Raw genomic sequence first — 20570 nt, forward strand, 5'->3', positions numbered from 1 at the left:
ATTTATAAAGACTCTGCATTGAGCTATGTGTTTTTGATTAACAATGGCAGGTACATTGTTTCAAAAGTGAAAGATGGTGAATTAGCATCACTTCTTGGAGATGATTGATTCAAAACGTCTGATCAAGGTTCGACAAAACCATCCGAATTACCAAAAAGTTCATGGGGCGAGTTTTAGCGACATTGAAGTTGGATAATAACTCACTTGCGCCGAATGTTGTTGCTAAGTCTATGAAAGAGAAACTTAAGGTTTTCAATATGCATTTTGAAGATGTATGTAGAACTCAATCCAATTGGGTTGTCGCAGATGAACAATTTCGAAAGCAGAGTTGAGAGTTTCGTTCTTTGGAAACTTGGCACCGGCGTATAGGAACTTCTTGGTGAGGTTTCAAACTGTTCCAGAGTTGGGGAAACATGGAGACAAGTATATCAAGTATAGTGTGGAAGACATTGAAGATATGATCAATAAGTTGTTTTAGGGAAATGGCGGAGGATCTGTTGGTGGCAGGAAATGAAATGTTGAAGCCTTGAAAGAAGCCCCTGAAGATGTTGGCTTCTTGTTGTATCATGTATCAATGTATCATGTATGCTAGTGTAATTTTCTAATTTATGTTCTAGGAAAGATGCAGTTTGTGTTGTATAATTCCATTGTATAACAGCAACAAAACTATTATTATTAACAAATAGTTGTAGAACTTTTGTTAATCTTATTTAAGTTAAATCATTTTGAGATTATTGGGTCACAATCTAAGATGACCAAATCTTGTAGTTTTCAGTTATGAAACATAAGTAACAAACCAACAAATATTCTCATAATCTTACACATAAACTGTGCAGACAATCGTATATGTGTAAAACCACCTAAAATGTGTGAAAGAAGCAGGTGTACAGGAAATTGATAGCCATAGTATGTTTTTTTTTATAAAAACTTGTGATACTCAGACAAATATAGTACTTCTAGAAAAGTAATTAAATGTCTAGAAGAAGTAGTGAGTAACTATCAAAAATTGCTACATGCTTGAAGCAAGCACCTCCATAAGCCATTGTGGTAATATAGCCAAACAAATGAGTTACATATGCAATAGTATGAGCTAGCTACCTTGTTGATCAGTTCAATCCAGATTTGTATCGAAGTTTACAAATTTTCTATAACTACAAATGTTCAAGGAAGAAAAATATAACTTTTACCCTTACAATTCCTTCCTTGGGATTCTGAAGACCTACGTCCCATTAGATGAGTAAATTTTCAGTAATCAAAAGACGTCTGGTCCTCCACTTGATCAAGCACACCACCAAAGAATTAAAGAATATGTAGAAATGGCCAACCAAGCACCAATGCTCATAAAACAAAGCTATTGCTGTATCACGAAGAGAACAAAAATAGTGAGAAGGGGGGACCATAAGCTCATAGCAGCAGCAGTCCCATGAACACTATTGCTAGGAATACTTGTAGGAAGGGAGCACTCCTCTCCGTTAAAGAAAACCTTTGTTGGGAATCCATCACCAGCAGCGATATTACTACTAGGAGTTGCCTTTTTCGTAAATGAGATCATTGATTGCTGCTTCTCGGGCACTCGGGGATCCCTAACCGGGTTGGCTCCATCTATTTCTCCCACAAGGTAATTTAAACAAGGAAGGCCTTCCATGAAAACTGAGGGAAATACAATATAGGGCTAACAACACTGAAAACTTCAATGTTTCAGCCTCTGCAGCATTCCCAACTTTAGTAAGGGACTGCAACTTCTTCACACTAGAGCCAACTGCTTCCACTTCTTTATAGTTACCGACCAATGGAGATGGTAGAGTTCAACTGAGTCACTAGGCACTGCACTAAGTCACTAGGTACTGCAGCCGCCACTAATTATACTTTACTTCTCTACTAACTTCTACCAGCCATTTCAAGAACCAAAGACCAAATAGAAATAGCACCCATGCATAAAAAAACCATAACTGAAAAATTAAAGACTTTTAATAATTTAAGTCAAACACATACTAATCATGTTTTAAGTTTCTTCAACAATCGGATTGCATGAAGAATCTTATTCTAAAATATCTAAAACACATACCAAATTCAAGAATAACAAGTGCGTTCAACAGCTATGGAATATACTACCATGAATACTCCACTAAAAGGGGGGAGGAGGTAGTATCATCGACCACACCCGAGCTTTCACCGTGTCCACCAAATCTTTCACCACTCTCAACTTGTGTATCTGCTTGAACACTCTTAGCTTGTGAAGTGTCACCAAAGCTTAATAGCCCAAACCTTGCATCAACGTTGACAATATGATGTGAAAAGTCATTCTCAAATATTGCACAAGCTTCGGCAAAATGAGGAAACATCCTCTCTTAGGTGCTTATCTTTGGGATGTGCCTATAACAATAAACAGTTTCTTTTAGAAGCACACTAGGGTTATATAACTTCTACTAATAATGTGTTACAAGATAGACAAATCATTTACCTTGAAATACACATCCCATGCTTGACGATCAGCCTCAATAACCTTGGTGTGTTGGTTGTATGCAAAACCAAACTCAGTAGTGTCGATAAGCTATTTGACATTGTTGTAATCCTTCTTCATAGTTTTAATCCTCTGATATACATGTACATCCCCAATTGACAAGTTAAAGCGTTGATTCAAAACCTTAGCCGCCTCTTTTAAGGTCCCGATGTCAAACCTATTCCTTGACGTTCCACCAGTACCATTTGGAGACTTCTCCAACAACACTTGAATCAGGATGTCATCCATCATCAGAGACCAACGGGTGTGTTGCAGACCTGCCATAACTATGAAAATAAACTGGGTTGGAAACATTAGACAGATTCTGCCTGATAAATTGATAATATAAAGACATGCATAAAAGAATCTAGCCAGAAATCATGAGGATCTATGTTGTTTATACAGTATAGTAACCACAACTATGAGATTCATGCAACTATCAAGTATATATAAGGATATAAGTTAGATAAAGAAAATATTAAGATGTCAAATCCTATAACAAATGAACGACCATTCGACCGGTAGATATCTAGAAGAGAGTTGATTGACACTTTATAATAAGTCATTATGTTGACTAGTACAACAATCATAAGATATTGACAAAAGCAGTAAAGCTAAACAAGAAGAACTTTGAGGTGTAACAGTCTCATTAATATTAAAGCACATTTTCATCTATGGTAAGTAATAAATTTCACAATGTATAACAGAACTAATTATTAATATACTTCACACCTGTTACAGAAATCGTTAAGCATTTAATATTAGGAAAAAAAAAAACGAAATTGAATTGAATGAGAAATGAAGAGAGGGAGACAAGTAACCTTGATTCGAATTAAAAGAGGAAAAGGGCGGCTACCTTGAGAGAGAGAGAATACAGAGGAGAGAGTGAGAGAAGTAAATTTATATTAGGGTTAAAAATATTTGCCGAATTTGCCGGCAAATTTTTTTGGGTTATCAAGCACCGACAAACTTGCAAATCCCATTTGCCAACATTTGCCTCTCGACGAAACAAGCAGCGGCAAATAGTTAGTTTCCTGCTGGTAATTTGTCGGCAAATTTTTAAGTGCGAAAATATTTTCCCTCTTTCATATTTGCCAAGCATGTGGGAAAACTTATCAAGCAGACCCATAGTGTTCAAAATTTGTGTAGACAAGGTGTTTGATAAAATTTCGAAGTGAAATTTTTTCTGGGTTATTGTGTGTAACTTGAAAAATGGCTCTCAAAATGTCAAATGCTAGGTTTGAAGTAGATAAATTTAATGAGAAGAATAACGTTGGGATTTAGTAAGTTCAAGTAAATGACATTCTCATCCAACAAGGTTTGCACAAGGCTTTAAAGGGGATTAAATCAAAGGCGGCGAACGTAAATGATGATGATTGGGAAGAGTTCGATCTACATGCTTGTTCATCAATCTGATTGTGTCTTGCAAATGAGGTTATGTATAATGTGATGGGAGAAAATACTGCTGCCGATATTTGGCTCAAGCTAGAATCTATGTATATGACCAAGAGCATGACGAACAAGATGTATCTTAAGAAGTGTCTTTATCGGTACATGATGGTAGATGGTTCAACGATGCAAGAGCACATTAGTGAGTTCCGTCGACGCCTCGCGAATTATTTGAATGTTGGCATGAAAATGGATGATGAGGATCAAGCGGTATGTTTAATATTCTCTTTGCTCGAGAGCTATGAGCATCTAATGACTACTTTTATGAACAGAGAAGATGTTGATCTCGACGAAGTTTAAAGTGTGCTTCTTTCTTATGAGTTGATGAAGAAGATACAAGTTAAGAATAACATTGATGCAGGTCAGGGGCTAGTGGCAAGAGGAAGGTCGTATGAAAATGTCTCTACAAGCAATGAAAGGTTTAGGTCAAAGTCAAAGAAGTCGTTGAAATATGTAAAGTGCTACAATTGCGAAGAAAAATGACATTATACAAATAATTGTCTTCACCCGAAGAATGAGTGACTTCGGATCGGATAAAAGGTTTTTGGAAAAATTTATAATTTTTTTCGGATGAGAATATCCTTTCCAAATCCGATCCAATTATTTTTCGGATGACAATTTTTTTTCCGAATTCAAAAAGTTCGGAAAAATCAGAAAATTTTCAAAAATTCAGAATCCGCAAAATATGGAAGTAAATCATAAATTTGAATTATATAATCGGATTCTCTTTTAGAATAACTATTTTTTACTCAATTAATACATTCATTTAGCAAACATTTTGAAATGTATTAATTCAGTAATAAATAACTTAAACCTTTAAATATGTTCATTCAATAAGTTTTTTCTTCATGTTAATGCATTGATATAGTAAATAAGAAGATTGGAGAAATTGAGACATATACTAGAATGACAATATTGATTTCTTAAAGTTGTGAGAGAGACAATGTTCTACTTCTTTAGGATTTTTATTTGGTTTGTAAAGTATCTGTAGTTTTAATTTAGTAACTATATGAAATAGACCGCTATATGTTAAAAATTCAGAAATTAATAGAAAATCAGATCGAATTGGATTTTGAAAACACATCCAATCCCGATCAAATTATTTTTCGGAAAAATCAGATGTCCAAATTTCAGATATGGGAACACAAATATGATGGCCAAATTCGAAAAAATATTGGATTGGAATTGGGAAAAATTGGGTTTTCATAAAAAATGGCACCCCTACATATGCAACGGAAGCCAGGGTGAAACTCTTGCAGAGCATCACATACTTCGTCAATTTATTTCACTTGTCTTGAACACCTTTGACGTACATCACTTGACCTTTTTTCAGAGCATCAAGTAAAAGTCGCAATAGATTGAGCCACAGAAAAGAAGTTGAAGTTATTTTCCTTAATCTCACTACTAGCAAGTAACAGTAACATTGTGCCTCCTTCAGCATATTCTTTAATTAAGAGCTTGAGCTTGAAGCTCCGCGAGCTTAAAACCAGTGGTCTCATCATTTCCTACAGATTTAATGGAATCGGAGAGCAACTTTATTCCTTTAGAGCTGGCCCTCATGAGAACAACATCTCCTTTAGTTCGGTTTCCCTTTATAGAGGTTGCTTGGATCCCATCATAGTACCTTGTTAGTTGTTACTACAGAGCCAATACTAACATTTTTTAAAATAACTAATTTGAATCTAGCGTTTAATTGATTAGCCACACTACATGGAAAAACACTTTCGGTCTGCATTTGGAAAAAAAAAAACGCTATAATTATTTATTTATTTTTCCAGTAGCGTTTCGCTCTTTAGTGCTTCTATTCCCAAATTTCAGCAGTCGTAATTGCATTCTATCTTTAAAAGTTATTAATTCAATTGCCGATATGATTTTTTACTTGCCTCTGAAATTGAAATCTCCAAAATCTTTTTATTTCCCTCTTCGTTTACAACCCCCAAAATCTTTTATGAGAACATCATTTCTTCTCTCCTCCTCCACCGTATCTTCTCTCCATCGTATGTCTGCTCACCATCAACCACAAATGTTGTTGATAAATTTGGCACTTCAGGGATGCCTACAATTCAGTTCTACTTGTGCTTAAAGATTTCCTATTGGACATAGATTTGTATTTACCATGCCTTGAATAAGAGCATCATCAACGCATTGTTATAATGTGTTTCCAATGTGACAGTTGACAATTTATTTAGCAATTTTCATCACCAACGCGCTGTTAAATCGTCGTTTTGATTTTAAGAATTGTCAAAACTGGAGTCAAATTGGTGAAGAATATAGAAATGGTGTGCACGACAACTTAACCCGTCCAAGAGCGGGGGCGGACTACTTTAGTCCGTCCGGCATTTTTTTGTTTTTTTTTAATAAAAAAATAAAACTTTTCAATTTTGTATGTGGGGTCCAAGATGTTGGACGGGATAAGTTTAGCCGTCCAGAAATTTTTCAAATTTTTTTAATAAAAAATTAAATTTGACAAATTAAAATGGGCTATATTTTTTTGGGCCCAACATATTAGACGGGACAACTATTCCCGTCTGAAATAGAAACCCCAAATTTGTCAAAAATGCGTTGGTACTTGACACGAAAATAGAAATTTTGATCGACGAAAAAAGCTGACGTGTCACAATTTTTTTTAACAACGCGTTGATGATGCTCTAATAAGTGTTAAAATTTGTTAAAGGTTGGGCTCTGTTAGATTTCTTAAGTCGGGCCCGGGCTTGGAATAGAAACTTGGCAACCCAAAGCATCACCTTTTCTGTCAGAACTCAGAAGTGCCAGCCTATAACACATCAACACCACATTTGTTTCAGAACTCGATCTACGACAAACAAACAAACATTTCCAAAACTAACAACTTCATTTCCAAGCTCAAAAATATGATTTCATCCCACATTTAATATAATAATAATAAAAAAAAAACATGGACATCCTATTCGCACAGATCCAAGCCGATCTCCGCTCAAACGACGCATTACGTCAATCAGGAGCCCTCTTACAAGCCCTCCAACAATCCGCAGCCGGACGTGACATATCAATAATAGCCAAATCCGCATGCGAAGAAATAGTTGCCTCACCCGCATCCGCCGTATGTAAAAAACTAGCATTCGATTTAATCCGGTCCACTCGTCTCACATCAGACTTATGGGAAACCGTCTGTACTGGTGTCCGTCTCGATTTTGACTTCCCTGACCCAGACGTAACTGCAGCTGCCGTCTCAATCTTAGCCGCGGTCCCGTCCCACCGTCTCGGTAAATTAATAACTGATTGCAGTAAAGAGATTAGTAACTGTTTTGATTCCAATAGTGATAATTTGAGATACTCTATTACTGAGACACTTGGGTGTATTTTAGCTAGGGATGATTTGGTAATTTTGTGTGAGAATAATGTTAGTTTGTTAGAGAAAGTGTCTAATTGGTGGAAAAGAATAGGTGGGAATATGTTGGATAGGTCTGATGCCGTGGCCAAAGTGGCCGTTGAGTCGGTGGGGAGATTGTTTCAAGAATTTGATAGTAAAAGGATGAGTAGATTAGCTGGGGATAAGTTGGTCGATAGTGAGAATTCGTTGGCGATTAGATCAAGTTGGGTTGCGTGGATGGTGGATTTCGTTTGGAAGAAGAGGAATTTTTTGATTGCTAGGAGTTTGATATTACCGATCGAGAGTTTTAGAGTTACGGTTTTCCCACTTGTTTATGCTGTTAAGACTGTCGCGTCCGGTGCGGTTGAGGTTTTTAGGAAGCTTTCGAAGAATGGGAATGTGGAGGTTTTGGAGTCTGGGAATAATGCGGAGAAGCTTGTGGGTGTTTCGGATGTGGTTACGCATTTGGCGCCGTTTTTGGCCTCGTTGGATCCAGCTTTGATTTTTGAAGTTGGGATTAATATGTTGTATTTGGCTGATGTTCCTGGTGGTAAGCCTGAGTGGGCTTCGGCGTCTATTACGGCGATTCTTACACTTTGGGATAGGCAAGAGTTTTCTTCTGCTAGAGAAACGATTGTCAGGGCTGTTGTTACAAATTTACACCTACTCGATCTTCATATGCAGGTTCTCACATTTCCCGACTTTTTATATTTCTAACGTTCAAATGCATTTATAAGCATATCTTTAACATTCGAACACATTTATATGAATTCTATGTGGGTCATTTGTTGACCATTTAACAAAAAAAAGTGTATATACATAAGAGACAATTTTGTTATAATGAAGATATGCACTTCTTCAAAGTATTTATAATGAAGACTGGTGCTACTCAAGTTAAAGGGCATGCTTTATTTAACAGAAAATGTCACAATGCCAACTGAGCCTTTAATTGTGATATATGGACTGTATGTTTCTACCATTTGTTGATTATGGTTCTTTGCAATATTTTCATGAGTCCAGTAGACAATCATGACTATCCTTTCGGCTTAGATTCTCCTTGGGGCTGTATAGTACCTGTCTTTGAAAACGTATATAGTCGTCATTTGAGGAATGAGCAAGACAAGAAAGGGTGACTGTGTAGGTAGGATAGATTGATGTGTTCCAATGGCTAAAGCTCTGCCAGCATCTTGTAGACTGGCAGTCTCCGAGTTTTATTTGCTTATAGAAAGCGCACATCTCGGAAAGGGGGACTTGTGGTATTCTTTGTATATTGTAGTATTTTATTAGCACCTTACTAAGAGGATGATCATCAGCTCAACAATTGTGTTTCTTATTTGTTTACGACCATAGTTTATTATTAATTTCTTTGTTTAGTAGCCCCTTAGGATCTTGTATATTTTCCACTAAAATTTTCACACTTGGTAATTCCTCAAAATATTCATACCTTGTCCAGGCAGAAAATCTGTAGTTCATTTATTTATTATAAGCTTCTACTATTTCCTTCTAGTTCGAAACTTGACAAAATCATCATTCTTATTTTCACCATGTAGCCGACACGACAATTCTGTGAACCAGTTGTTGATAAAGTATGTTTTACTATTTTTTTTTAATCTCTCCATCCTATCCTAGAATGTGATGATCCCCACATTACGACAAACTTGCTTCTGTCTGCCAGTTGTATACTGAGTTACTATTTAGGTGCAATCAGGTACCATTTTACCGTACTGAACTTGATCAACTCCAAACTTGCTGCAGTTTAGTCTTTTTCTCTCTATGTATACATAGATGTGTATGATCGTTATGTATTTATGTGATATATGATTGGCCAACCTATACAATGTACACAACTTTTAGTGTTAATATTTTTCAATACCGCAAGATAATGGCATCATAGGTTTTCCTAGTACAATCTAAAGAAAAAAAAAAAGAAGCTAGAGAAACTAGCTAAATAAGAATCGTTCACTTTAGTAACTTAGCCTTGCCTATTTTTTGGGTGATGATGTAATTTCTTTAATTAATATCAATATAATGCAATTTACTGATAGATCAATAAATGAATAACTAGAACTTATTGAGGTACTACCCCAGACTTTAGCTCTTCATTTCTCAGTTTTGTGTCTGAAGTTGTAGAGGACTTGGTAATTCTTGCCATGGACAGATGTTAATTACAATTGTAGAGATGAAGTTGAATACAACCACTTAACACATATGTTCTACCTGTAGGTTTCCTTGTTTAAGAGGTTACTTCATATGGTCAGAAATTTGAGAGCAGAATCAGATCGTATGCATGCTCTTGCATGTATTTGCCGAACAGCTTTATGTGTTGATCTTTTTGCAAAGGAGAGCGTTCGAAGAGGCCAGAAACCCCTCCTGAAAACTGATATTGCCTCGCTATTTGAGGATGTGAGGATAAGAGATGATCTACATAGTGCAACAACGAAAAGTTTATTTAGAGAGGAGCTGGTAGCATCACTTGTGGAAAGTTGTTTTCAGTTATCTCTTCCATTGCCGGAGCAAAAGACTTCTGGTACAGAAAGCCGAGTCATTGGAGCACTGGCTTATGGTACTGGTTATGGTGCATTAAATTGGACAGAACCAGCTTTGGAGGTGGTGGAAGTTTGCAGACCCTGTGTTAAATGGGACTGTGAGGGTCGAACCTATGCTATAGATTGCTATTTAAAGTTGCTGGTTAGGCTTTGCCATATTTATGACACAAGAGGAGGTGTTAAACGGGTTAAGGATGGGGCTTCTCAGGATCAGATTCTAAATGAAACAAGGCTACAAAATTTGCAGCGTGACCTTGTCAAAGATCTGCGTGAGGTCTGTAAAGTATTTGCTATTTTATTTTATTTTTTTGTTTATACTGCATGTGGACAAATACAACTGCACAGACCCCACTGATTGAATGCAACAGTAAAAAAGTTGCAACTCTACAATTGAATAAAAGTACTTTGCTTGGGGTTGCTTTATATTTAAAAAAGTTGCGTTGAGTTTATTGCTGACTGCAACAGTGCAACATCTTCAAGAATGTGCATCCGGATGTAAATTAGTTGGGTTGAAAGTCTATAGCAAAAAAATAGTTGGGTTGTAAACAAGTGAGGTCCTCACTCACTGTTTTACGCTTTTGTTTTCTTTTGTAACTTTTGTGCTATGCACTACCCTCTTAATAAAGATCACTTACCAAATAAATAAAAAAAAATCTTTTTCAGTTACCTGATACTTGGTGAAAATAACAAACAAAGGAGAACAATGTTCTCACTTGTTGTGCACTTCGGCTCTGTGTTGCTAAAAGCTCTGAGTTACCTGTCAAATTCATACTTGGTTGCCAATGATAAAGTTTTAGCAGTTTTGTAATGAACATATCTACCCCCAACCCTCAAGCACAATCACAGCAAATCCACCTCCTGCAGTTCCATCATTTGGAGTTGTTGTAGTCACAAGTGTGGACGTTTTTTTTTAATTAGTTGATTACATATTTCTTGGCATTCAGTCGTTGAGTACTATGAGAAATGTTATGTTCACCGATGAGCGTTCTCTTTTGCAATACCAGGTGAACACGCCAAGAATATGTGCTCGTCTTGTATGGGCTGTTGCAGAACACATTGATCTAGAAGGTCTTGATCCACTATTAGCTGATGACCCAGAGGATCCATTGAACATTATCATTACTAATATTCACAAAGTCTTGTTTAACATTGATTCCTCTGCCAGTACGTCAAATAGGCTTCAAGATGTCCAGGCAGTTCTTCTCTGTACTCAGCGGTTGGGATCACGCCACAGTAGGGCAGGGCAGTTGTTGAGTAAAGAACTAGAAGAATTTAGAAATAGTGGTTTCGCTGATTCTGTAAACAAACATCAGTGCCGTCTTATATTACAAAGGATTAAATATGCTACAAGTCATCCAGAAAGCAAGTAAGTATTATTCTATTTCACATACCTACCTATTTACGTAAACAGTTTGAACCTTCCACATTTCATCTGTTGAAATTTAGTTATCCCAGATGATTTGGTGTAAGAGATTACTTACTTTATTATTCATGCACCGTAGAATTGTAAATAATGTACCTCTACATATTATTTTACTTTGGGAAGTGATTTGAATAAACAAAATCCATTAGAGTATATACAATGAGCAATTGAGTATCTATGGGGGCACCCGCACGGACATGGACACAAACAAATCTGAAAAAAGTATATACTAATATAAAAGAAATGTATTATAATTCATAATAATTCAACATTCATAACCACAAACAAATGTCAGAAGTCATAAAGACAAGTCATGCATGTAACATACGTAGTCAATAGGGCAGGTGGCATGAATTTACCTCAAATAGACAGCCCGAATAGGTGCCCCACCTAACTCAAAACTGGACCTACAAAAGGAATGTAGGGCGAACTTTTTGTGGATATCATCTCCCCTCCGTGGAGATCATCCACACAAAGAATAAGATCGTTGAGTTACTCCCAGATATCAGTCCTTCATTCCTTGTGTAGGTCCACTTTTGTGTTGGGGTGTCTATTTGGGATGGCTAGGTATCCTGCCCACAAGCTGTGCCAAAGGCATCACCTTTGTGAGAGAGCCGGAGGTGTCGCGAGTTGTGCCAAAGTCATGTTTTTTTTGGCGACCTGTCACATGAATGCTGGAAGGCATGGGATGGGTGAGCGGCGAGCAATGAGTGTTGTAAGACACTGTATTATGTGCCAGAGGACCGTGACGTTCAAATTTGCCACTGGTTACCTCCAGTGTGTCGATATTTCTGCATCTGTTAATAAATCATTTAGGATATGAAACTCAATGAAGACGAAGTTGACCATAACTCTTATCATATTAGAGTATTTAAAAAAATTCTCATTTCTTTCAAGAATACAAGCTATAGTTTTCGCAAGGTAGCTTTACTTAATCAATTGTTATTCCCAGGTGGGCCGGGGTTGGTGAAACCAGAGGAGACTATCCGTTCAGCCATCACAAACTTACTGTACAGTTCTATGAGTCAGCTGCTGCTCAAGACAGAAAGCTGGAGGGATTGGTTCACAAGGCCATTCAAGAGCTTTGGAGGCCGGATCCTAGCGAGTTAACTCTTCTACTGTCAAATGGTGTTGACTCTACTCTCCTCAAGGTGCCTCCAAGTGCATATACTTTATCTGGTAGTAGCGATCCATGCTATGTTGAAGCATATCATTTGACGGACTCAACTGATGGAAGAATCACCTTGCATTTAAAGGTTTGCCAGTTCTCCTTCTAGACGCTGTTTGTTGTGTTTCCATGTGCTGTTTAATTGTTATTTTGGTGATCCAAGTGCAATGATAAATTAAGGACTTCTTAGTTATTGCTTAAATTTTTTTTGTTGAGACCGTAAGACAATCGTGACTTTAGCAATCACGAGATGTTGGAAGCTGAAATGCATGAAATAGACCATGATTGGCTTTTATATATATGGTAATCATGACATTATGCTTCTATAACAAAGTATAATTGCTAAACGCCAATCATATGGGCAGTATTTACACAAGACAACCACGATTGTCTTGTTCTTTGATAATTTATATTAGTACCAGAGGGTGTTCCTATTTATGGTTCTACGAAGCTGCATTATCTACTACTTGAGATCTATAGCAGTAGAATACTGTCTCTTTTAGTTGCAAAGAATGCACTTTTTGTTATAAAAGTACAAATTACAAAATTACAACATCAATGACCATCTGGATTGCTCATTTGGGGAAGATTGAGCACATTTCCCTAGACTTCTCCTGGCAACATGTTTTGCAAGAATAAATGTATTTAATCACTGTCACTAAATACCATTCTCAAATCTCAAGTGTGATATTTGGGGATATCTCATCCTACGAACTTTGACTTTATGATTATATATATATACACATCACATTTTACCGATCAAACAAAAAAAACAAGTGTGATATTTGGGGAGATAAATAGGTAAATATTTTTAGTATGGATGCATTTGGGTATTCCCTGCTTTATTACTGAATTGGTTACCCATGCTCGTTTTTGGAAGGGTTTTGTTTTAAGATAGTGATCTCCTTTTGTCGGTGCAGCTAGATCAATTTCACATTTTTCTGACTGGACAACTTATTGCAGGTTTTGAATTTGACTGAGTTGGAACTTAACAGGGTTGATATCCGTGTTGGGTTATCTGGAGCACTATATTATATGGATGGGTCTCCTCAAGCAGTGCGACAGTTGCGTAATCTTGTTTCACAGGTTTCAATCAAGACTCTAGTTATGACTTTCTGTTTTTGTGCTCTAGACGCTACCTCATAAAGAATATGCAGTAGCTGTATATGCTTCTCGTAGTCTTGATGCTATTTTAAGCAATTCATCCTTTTTGGCTTTTTAGCCCTTTCTGGTAGGGATTCTATATTTTGCTTCCGCCTAGCCACTGCAGCCCACATAGGCGGTTGGACCGATTTCCTAAACAATTAGAGGCCTCTCCTGGTACTAGGCACCGCCTAAGCTGATTTTCGAACACTGCATTCTGCACATTACATTTGTTCACATACACTAGAAATAAACCTCGTCTGTTGACATTCAAAAAAACTCTCCCTCTTAACTGTGCTGATGCACTCCATATCAGTTGGAACGAAAATATCTCAACATGCTTAAACACAATTTGATGGGCCTACAACATGTTATATGCCTAAGAAATTTGGTTTTTTGTCATCGAACTATCTCGACGAGAACGCAAGTGCTTTTGATATTCATTAGTCGAATAACGAGCGGAACATTGTAGTTTCAACTAAAGTGTGCAGAATATTGATTCTGCTGAAATAACTTTCAAGCTAAAATTGGTTATTAGTAGAATCAAAATTTTAAAGCTCTTGCGGTCTAACAAAGATATATCAACTTCTTTGCTCAACCGAAAGAATTTTGAGCACAAGACCACGGAAATACTCGTGATTCTTGTTTAAAGTAAAGAAGTATTGTATCATTGGTCTAGGGTTGCAAAGAGGGGTGAGTAATATATGCTTTCAAGAGTTCTTGTGCAATTAGAGTTATTTGTTGATTAATACGGAGAGAGATACTCTTTCTAAGAGATAGTAGTAGGTATGATTAGTTCCTTGCTAGTGATATTTCTGCCAGATCAACTTTTTTTGATTGGAATGAAATTAACTTTTAATGATTAAAAGAAATATTTTAGTTCAAAATATGGAAACTGAATGTATAGTACTTTCTCTTCTTGGTACATGTCATAATCTCTCCTCACCAAATCTGCATGTTTTTTTTCTTTCAGTCCTGTTTGCTCTCAGTTGACACTTATTATCCATTCACATGATGTTTTTGCCATTAGGATCCAGTGCTCTGCAGTGTGACTGTCGGCGTCTCCCATTTTGAGCGAAGTGCTCTTTGGGTTCAAGTATTGTATTACCCCTTCTATGGAAGTGGTGCAGCTGGAGAGTACGGTGAAGGGGATTATGCAGAAGAGGATCCACAAATTATGAGACAGAAGAAAAGCTTGAGGCCAGAACTAGGAGAGCCTGTGGTATTGAGATGTCAACCATATAAGATTCCTCTGACTGAGCTTCTCCTGCCACATAAAATCTCACCAGTCGAATATTTCCGATTGTGGCCTAGTTTGCCTGCTATACTGGAATATACTGGTGGATATACTTACGAAGGAAGTGGTTTTATGGCTACTGCTGCACAGCAATATGGTGCGTCACCCTTTCTCAGTGGACTCAAATCTCTTTCTTCAAAGCCTTTCCATAGAGTTTGCTCACATATCCTCCGGACTGTGGCTGGGTTTCAAGTAAGTTTTTCTCTTGGGCAACTCTCTTTATGATATCTACAGTGCACAACTGGAAATCGTAGTGCCAACTCCCGCTTTATATGCTGAAACAACAAACTTTGTGCTATGTTATTTATTAGGGTTAACTAATATTACCCCCCCACTAGATGAGCCAATTAGGGTCCCCCCCCCCCAACAGATGGGGAAATTAGGGTCTCCCCCCAAGTACACACAAAAAAAAAGTCAACTCTCCCCACAATTGCCCATCTAGTGGGGGGAAATCCTAATTGGCTCATCTAGTGGCGGGGTAACCCTATTTATTATTGCTGTCAACTATTGTTATTGCCATTCATTCTCTAATATTTCAGTTTTACTTCCCTTTTGCTTTCTCAACTTGGCGCAGCTATGTTTTGCTGCAAAAACTTGGTATGGTGGCTTTGTTGGAATGATGATCTTTGGTGCCAGTGAAGTGAGTAGAAATGTTGATCTGGGTGACGAAACAACAACCATGATGTGCAAATTTGTAATTAGAGCATCGGATGCATCGATTGTGAAGGAGATAGAATCTGATTTACAGGGGTGGTTGGATGACATTACAGATGGAGGTGTGGAATATATGCCAGAAGATGAAGTGAAGTTGGCTTCTGTCGAGAGGTTAAGAATCTCAATGGAACGTATAGCATTGCTCAAAGCGGCTCAACCACCACCAAAACCCGATGAAGAATCAGAAGAAGAGGACAAAGAAGATGATGCAACTGGGGAAGATGAAGTTGGTGAGAAAAAGAAGAAAATGAAGGAAAATGAAGAAGAAGAAGATGGAAAGCCAAAGGGGCCTTCAACTCTATCAAAGTTGACGGCAGAAGAGGCGGAGCACCGTGCACTTCAGTCTGCAGTGTTGCAAGAATGGCACATGCTGTGCAAAGAAAGAGGTGTAAAAGTTCAATAACGGCTCCTTCATTGGGTTTCATTAATACCTGGTTATTGTGTTGTTGATCATTTTTGTAAACTTTATCTTTTAGCCATTTTCTACCATTAGATTTTGACTTTTCCTCTACATATATTTTTTGAAATCCTTGTAAATCCTGTATCGACCTTTTTTCGGTTTATTTGAGAAATTTGTTGTAGAGAATGCAGATTGGTTTCTTGCATATTGTAATCAACCTTGGTTTTGCTTGATGTATTATTTTCTTGTGTTATCTGGATTTAGGGACCTTCCTATACTTACTACCATTGTGGTAGATGTTAAAGATTGGAGTATAATAATGAACTGAGAAGTGAAAATCTTACGCTAATTTATATCAAGCAGGGATCTGTCCAACAAGTTGCAAACTCTATATACTCATTTTCACTTGATTTGTAGTAGCAGCAGTTTTGACAAGAAACTTAGGAGATATTAACTGCACGATGATGCAAGGCCATTCTATTACTACTTTAACAAAACACTTCCGACACATCTTAGCATTCCCCAGGATCATATTATGTGGTAAATGTTCAAGTCCCTATGAAATGGGCTTTACTATAAAAATTTTGCTTTGAAAGTTATGGGGTACCCTTTTTCAACTGGAGGACTCGAACAGGTACACCGAGAATTCACACCTTTTTGAGCGATCATCTTTTTCATGCTCCTATATATACTTCGCGGCCTGGGAGATGCTTGCCTTACTGTGTTGGTACCAGTCAATTTTTGTTACTTTTCCCAACTGCAGTGGCCTAAAGAATATCTTTGGTGAATAAATTGAAGTGTCACACGGCATTTCCTAACAGTAACTTAACGGAGACTATACATGATCTATGCCACGAACCCAAGAGCGTTTACTATAAGTTTATTACAAACCTTTTCTCTCCATCTTATCCAAATGATGTTATATGGCACTAGAGACTGATAGTCCAAAGCATTCATTTTCAAAAACCACAAGCTTCCTCGAAACCGTAAGCCTCTGCCATGAAAATTTGATCAGCTGTAAAAACTAAGGGAAGATTTCTATTGAAATGGCCTGTAATTGCTTAAGTTTCAAGCTTGACAGGCATAAGCCTTCATTCTTAACTTATGAGGTCCCTATCATAAAGAACCAAGTAGCTAAGAAGCAGAATTAGATTTTCAGAAATCTCTGCTGATAACTGACACAGTTCCCTATCTTTATGATGTGCAGAGTGGCACTTGTACTTTCCCGACTTTGGATGTTTCTTTGTAGAGTGAATGAACAGTGAAAGCATGGATAACTTTTAAGTTCCCTAGTATAGTGATAGTCCCACATTGCTAAAGTAACAAAGTGCACGGTTCAGTGTTGGTATATACTAAGGCTACTCATTAATTTCAAAACAACGCAGCTACGCAGTGAGCACAGAGCGAACTATTCTTTCGCCTTTTACTAAAGAATACCGTGTGCACGCTGCACATAGTAGCATATTCCAATTTTTGGAGGGTATTTCCGTAGTGAAAGGCCCTAACAATACAAAGCCCAATTTTTGGAGGGTATTTCCGTAGTGAAAGGCCCTAACAATACAAAGCCGAAAAAGTGTTGGTGTTCATATTTGTTGGGTTTTGATTATTATTTATTTTTGGTAATTTAGGTTTTTAGAGAGGTCTTTCTCTTTTCATAAATGAGTTCTGTATTAGCGTGTATTTTGTTTATTATTATTTTTTTATTCAACTCTATTTCTCAATTTGTGGTTTGTATTGTTGAATAATAATTTGTGATTTATATTGTTGATTATTATACAATGCAAGTTGTTTGGACTGTTGGTACAAAAACATTGAAACGATCTAGTGAGGTCGTTTTGAAGATGCACCAAACAACTCAGTGAGGTCATTTTGGAAATGGCCCAAACGACCCAATGAGGTCGTTTGAATTTTATTTATTTATTTATTTATTTATTTTTTAATATTCTTTGTATGAGTTGTATGTGTTAATACAAGATTTAGAGTTAGAAATAGAGTTGAGTATTTGTAGTGTTTGTGTATTTCAATTATCCGTTTTAGAGTGTTTGTATTTTGTGGCACTTGTAATGTCAAAAGAATTATAATTTAGCTCGAAATGTATAAATAATTGTAATTTAGTTTGAAATGATTTAAATTTGATTAAACTTATTATAGTTACTAATACTTGTTTTATTTTTCTTTGTAGCAATGGGTCATCGATCAAAGAATGTGAATAATGTAGCGAAAACTACATTCAAAGGTGTGAAGAAGTTATTAGGCGGCGGTTCTTCTAGTAGTGACGCGGTTGAAAGAAAGATAAAAAGGGAAGAGGGCTTAACAACATCAACGCGTAAAGGGGACCACAAAGAAAAAGAGGTTCCTGAGGTTCCTGAAGTTGATTCACCAAGTGAAGATAATATAGATAGCGATAATAATGTAGGTTTAGATGTAAATATGGATCATGTGAAGAGTATAGTAGAAGAGAAGAGTGAGGAGGGTGAGGAGGGAGAAGAGGAGAGTGATGAGGAAGGTGAGGGGGAAGAGGAGGGTGATGAAGAGGATGACAATGGGGATGAGGAGGAGGAGGAGGAGCAAGATGATGATGTGGAAGAAATGTGGTAGAAGTTGTACCACAAGTGGAAGAAGCACTTCTAGTATTGGATTTTGTGAGAAAATCCAATGATGATTTGGAGTTCAAAAGAGGTGAGTATGGGGATGGCCCGTATGAGTCAGAGCTGTTGTATGACTATGCGGTGCATGTCGCCCACGATGTTTGGGAGAAGAGGGTAATATTTTGATTTTCTTTTACAAAATTTTTTATTTCTGCTCATATATATCTAATGTGTGCTTGGTTGTTTCAGGAGGATTGCGGAACGTTGAAGTGTGTTTCGCACTTAACGAAGTTTTGCCAATGGGATTTCATGAATAAATTTAGAAAGTCTCCGAGATTTGCCCACCAGCTGAGAAGGACTGGGTTGTATGATCTCGTGTTAAATTATCACGAGCATATGGATTCATCATTGGTCTCTGCATTTGTGGAGAGGTGGCATCCGGAGACCAACATCTTCCATATGCCATTTGGGGAGATGACTGTGACTTTGGATGATGTTGTGCAAATCTGTGGAGTCACAGTTAGAGGAAGAGTGGTGTAAGGGGACAGTAAGTTGAACTTACAACAATCGATAAATCTCTTACACCGTGCTTTGGGTCTCCCTATTTCTTTGATTAAGGCGGAGATGGAAGCTCACAAGTTCACTTCAAAAGTAAAGCTAGAAATCCTCCGGAAGCCTTTTGCTAACAAGGTTCATGATTAGCCCATATGTAACGCTGCTGGGAAGGTGGTGGAGAAGGCCTTGAGTTTGCAGGTAATCCAACGGGATGTCAGAGCTTTTATCCTGTTTTTATTTGGATGTGCCGTTTTTACTGACAAGTCTAGGACTGGAGTGCCTCTATGTTATCTGAGGTCGTTGTTGAAATTCAGTGAGATAGGAGATTATGCATGGGGTGCAACAATTTTGGCATTTTTGTATAGTGGTCTTGGGGCTGCCACATGTGCGAAAATGAAAGGGGTTACAGATTATATGACTCTTCTATAAGTAAAACTTTAGTATTTTAGAGATTATTTTTAATGTTAATATTATTACTCTATCAATATGTTAACTATTTGTGTATATATATATGTAGGCATGGATCTATGAGTACTTCCCGGTATTCAGACTAATCCCAAACATGGACTATAGCTTGTCTCAGGCGCGTGCTCATAGACACATAGTAGTCGCTCTGCACTATGACGCTACAACGCATGCATTGCAGTATTATCGAGCGACACTTGATGATATGAATTGTTTCAATGTAAGTATTTACATTTAAGTATTTAAGTTTGTTTATATTATTATTTTTTAGTAATTGATCATTGGAGTTGTTAATGACACATTTGATTTTGTTTCAGGTTGATTGGCATCTTTACAATAATGTCAGAGCTACAAGCCCGATCGATGACATTGCATTTTTTGAGGGATTGTACATCAGTTGGGTCACGTGCAGCTTATACCCGTAGATCCTCCAACACCAAATTGGAGGACAAGAACTGTAGCAGGACGCATGTATGAGGTACGCATGTATGAGGTGAGATGGATCAATATTGGGCCAATTTACTGGGAGTCATGGCAGAATCATGTGATCCAACCGTGCAATCGAGGACCTATCTCATCTTATCTATGGGAGTGTCATCCAAACTACATGATTTGGTATGCGAGGAATTCTCATATTCGATTAGAAAATCCTGAGCGTGATCCTATTCATTTCTCCCTAAAGACACTTCCCAACTGTACACCGATTGTGAGTATTGTGATTTTTAATTGAGTTTCTCTAATTGTGATTTTTTGCATTCGATTGGTAACTTATCTTGATTTCCCTTTTTTCGACAGAACGACGTCATCGATGAAACTAGTCGCATGCTAGAGAAAGGTCTGCAATTGGTTGGGAATAATATTCCAGAGGAAGCAAGGTCCTCTTTCGAACAGGCGTACAACTTGACTAGGTGCAAGTACAGTGGTGGGCGTTATAATTCATGATTTGTTTTAGTTTAAGGTTTATAACTTTGTT

General features: G+C 37.3%; 2 protein-coding genes and 1 non-coding gene across 3 annotated transcripts; all 3 read left to right on the plus strand.

The window, feature by feature from the left end:
- The first annotated feature begins 6650 nt into the window (after positions 1-6650).
- Positions 6651-16248, plus strand: TPLATE (ARM repeat superfamily protein). Its single transcript, XM_086589141.1, has 7 exons — positions 6651-7982; positions 9522-10118; positions 10849-11210; positions 12220-12523; positions 13399-13521; positions 14609-15067; positions 15450-16248. The coding sequence occupies exons 1-7, from the start codon at positions 6864-6866 to the stop codon at positions 15990-15992; spliced, it is 3507 nt and encodes a 1168-aa protein (XP_086445267.1). The 5' UTR covers positions 6651-6863; the 3' UTR covers positions 15993-16248.
- Positions 16249-17372: 1124 nt separating this feature from the next.
- LOC147516602 (U5 spliceosomal RNA) lies at positions 17373-17490 on the plus strand. The gene has a single exon (XR_015214699.1). It is a non-coding gene; the product is annotated as a U5 spliceosomal RNA (small nuclear RNA).
- Positions 17491-18066: 576 nt separating this feature from the next.
- LOC147516603 (uncharacterized) lies at positions 18067-19774 on the plus strand. Its single transcript, XM_086594592.1, has 2 exons — positions 18067-19330; positions 19650-19774. The coding sequence occupies exon 1, from the start codon at positions 18174-18176 to the stop codon at positions 18585-18587; it is 414 nt and encodes a 137-aa protein (XP_086450718.1). The 5' UTR covers positions 18067-18173; the 3' UTR covers positions 18588-19330; positions 19650-19774.
- The last annotated feature ends 796 nt before the right edge of the window (positions 19775-20570 follow it).

This window comes from Coptis chinensis, chromosome 2 (genome assembly GCF_015680905.1).
Source record: "Coptis chinensis isolate HL-2020 chromosome 2, ASM1568090v1, whole genome shotgun sequence".
NCBI lineage: Eukaryota > Viridiplantae > Streptophyta > Magnoliopsida > Ranunculales > Ranunculaceae > Coptis > Coptis chinensis.

Bases quoted from the DNA above. Each gene is read 5' to 3' on its own strand.
- TPLATE (XM_086589141.1), top strand. From the start codon at position 6,864: ATGGACATCCTATTCGCACAGATCCAAGCCGATCTCCGCTCAAACGAC. The intron at 12,524-13,398 runs GTTTGCCAGTTC...AACTTATTGCAG, and splicing joins GAATCACCTTGCATTTAAAG to GTTTTGAATTTGACTGAGTT. The intron at 13,522-14,608 runs GTTTCAATCAAG...TTTTGCCATTAG, and splicing joins TGCGTAATCTTGTTTCACAG to GATCCAGTGCTCTGCAGTGT.
- LOC147516603 (XM_086594592.1), top strand. From the start codon at position 18,174: ATGGGTCATCGATCAAAGAATGTGAATAATGTAGCGAAAACTACATTC.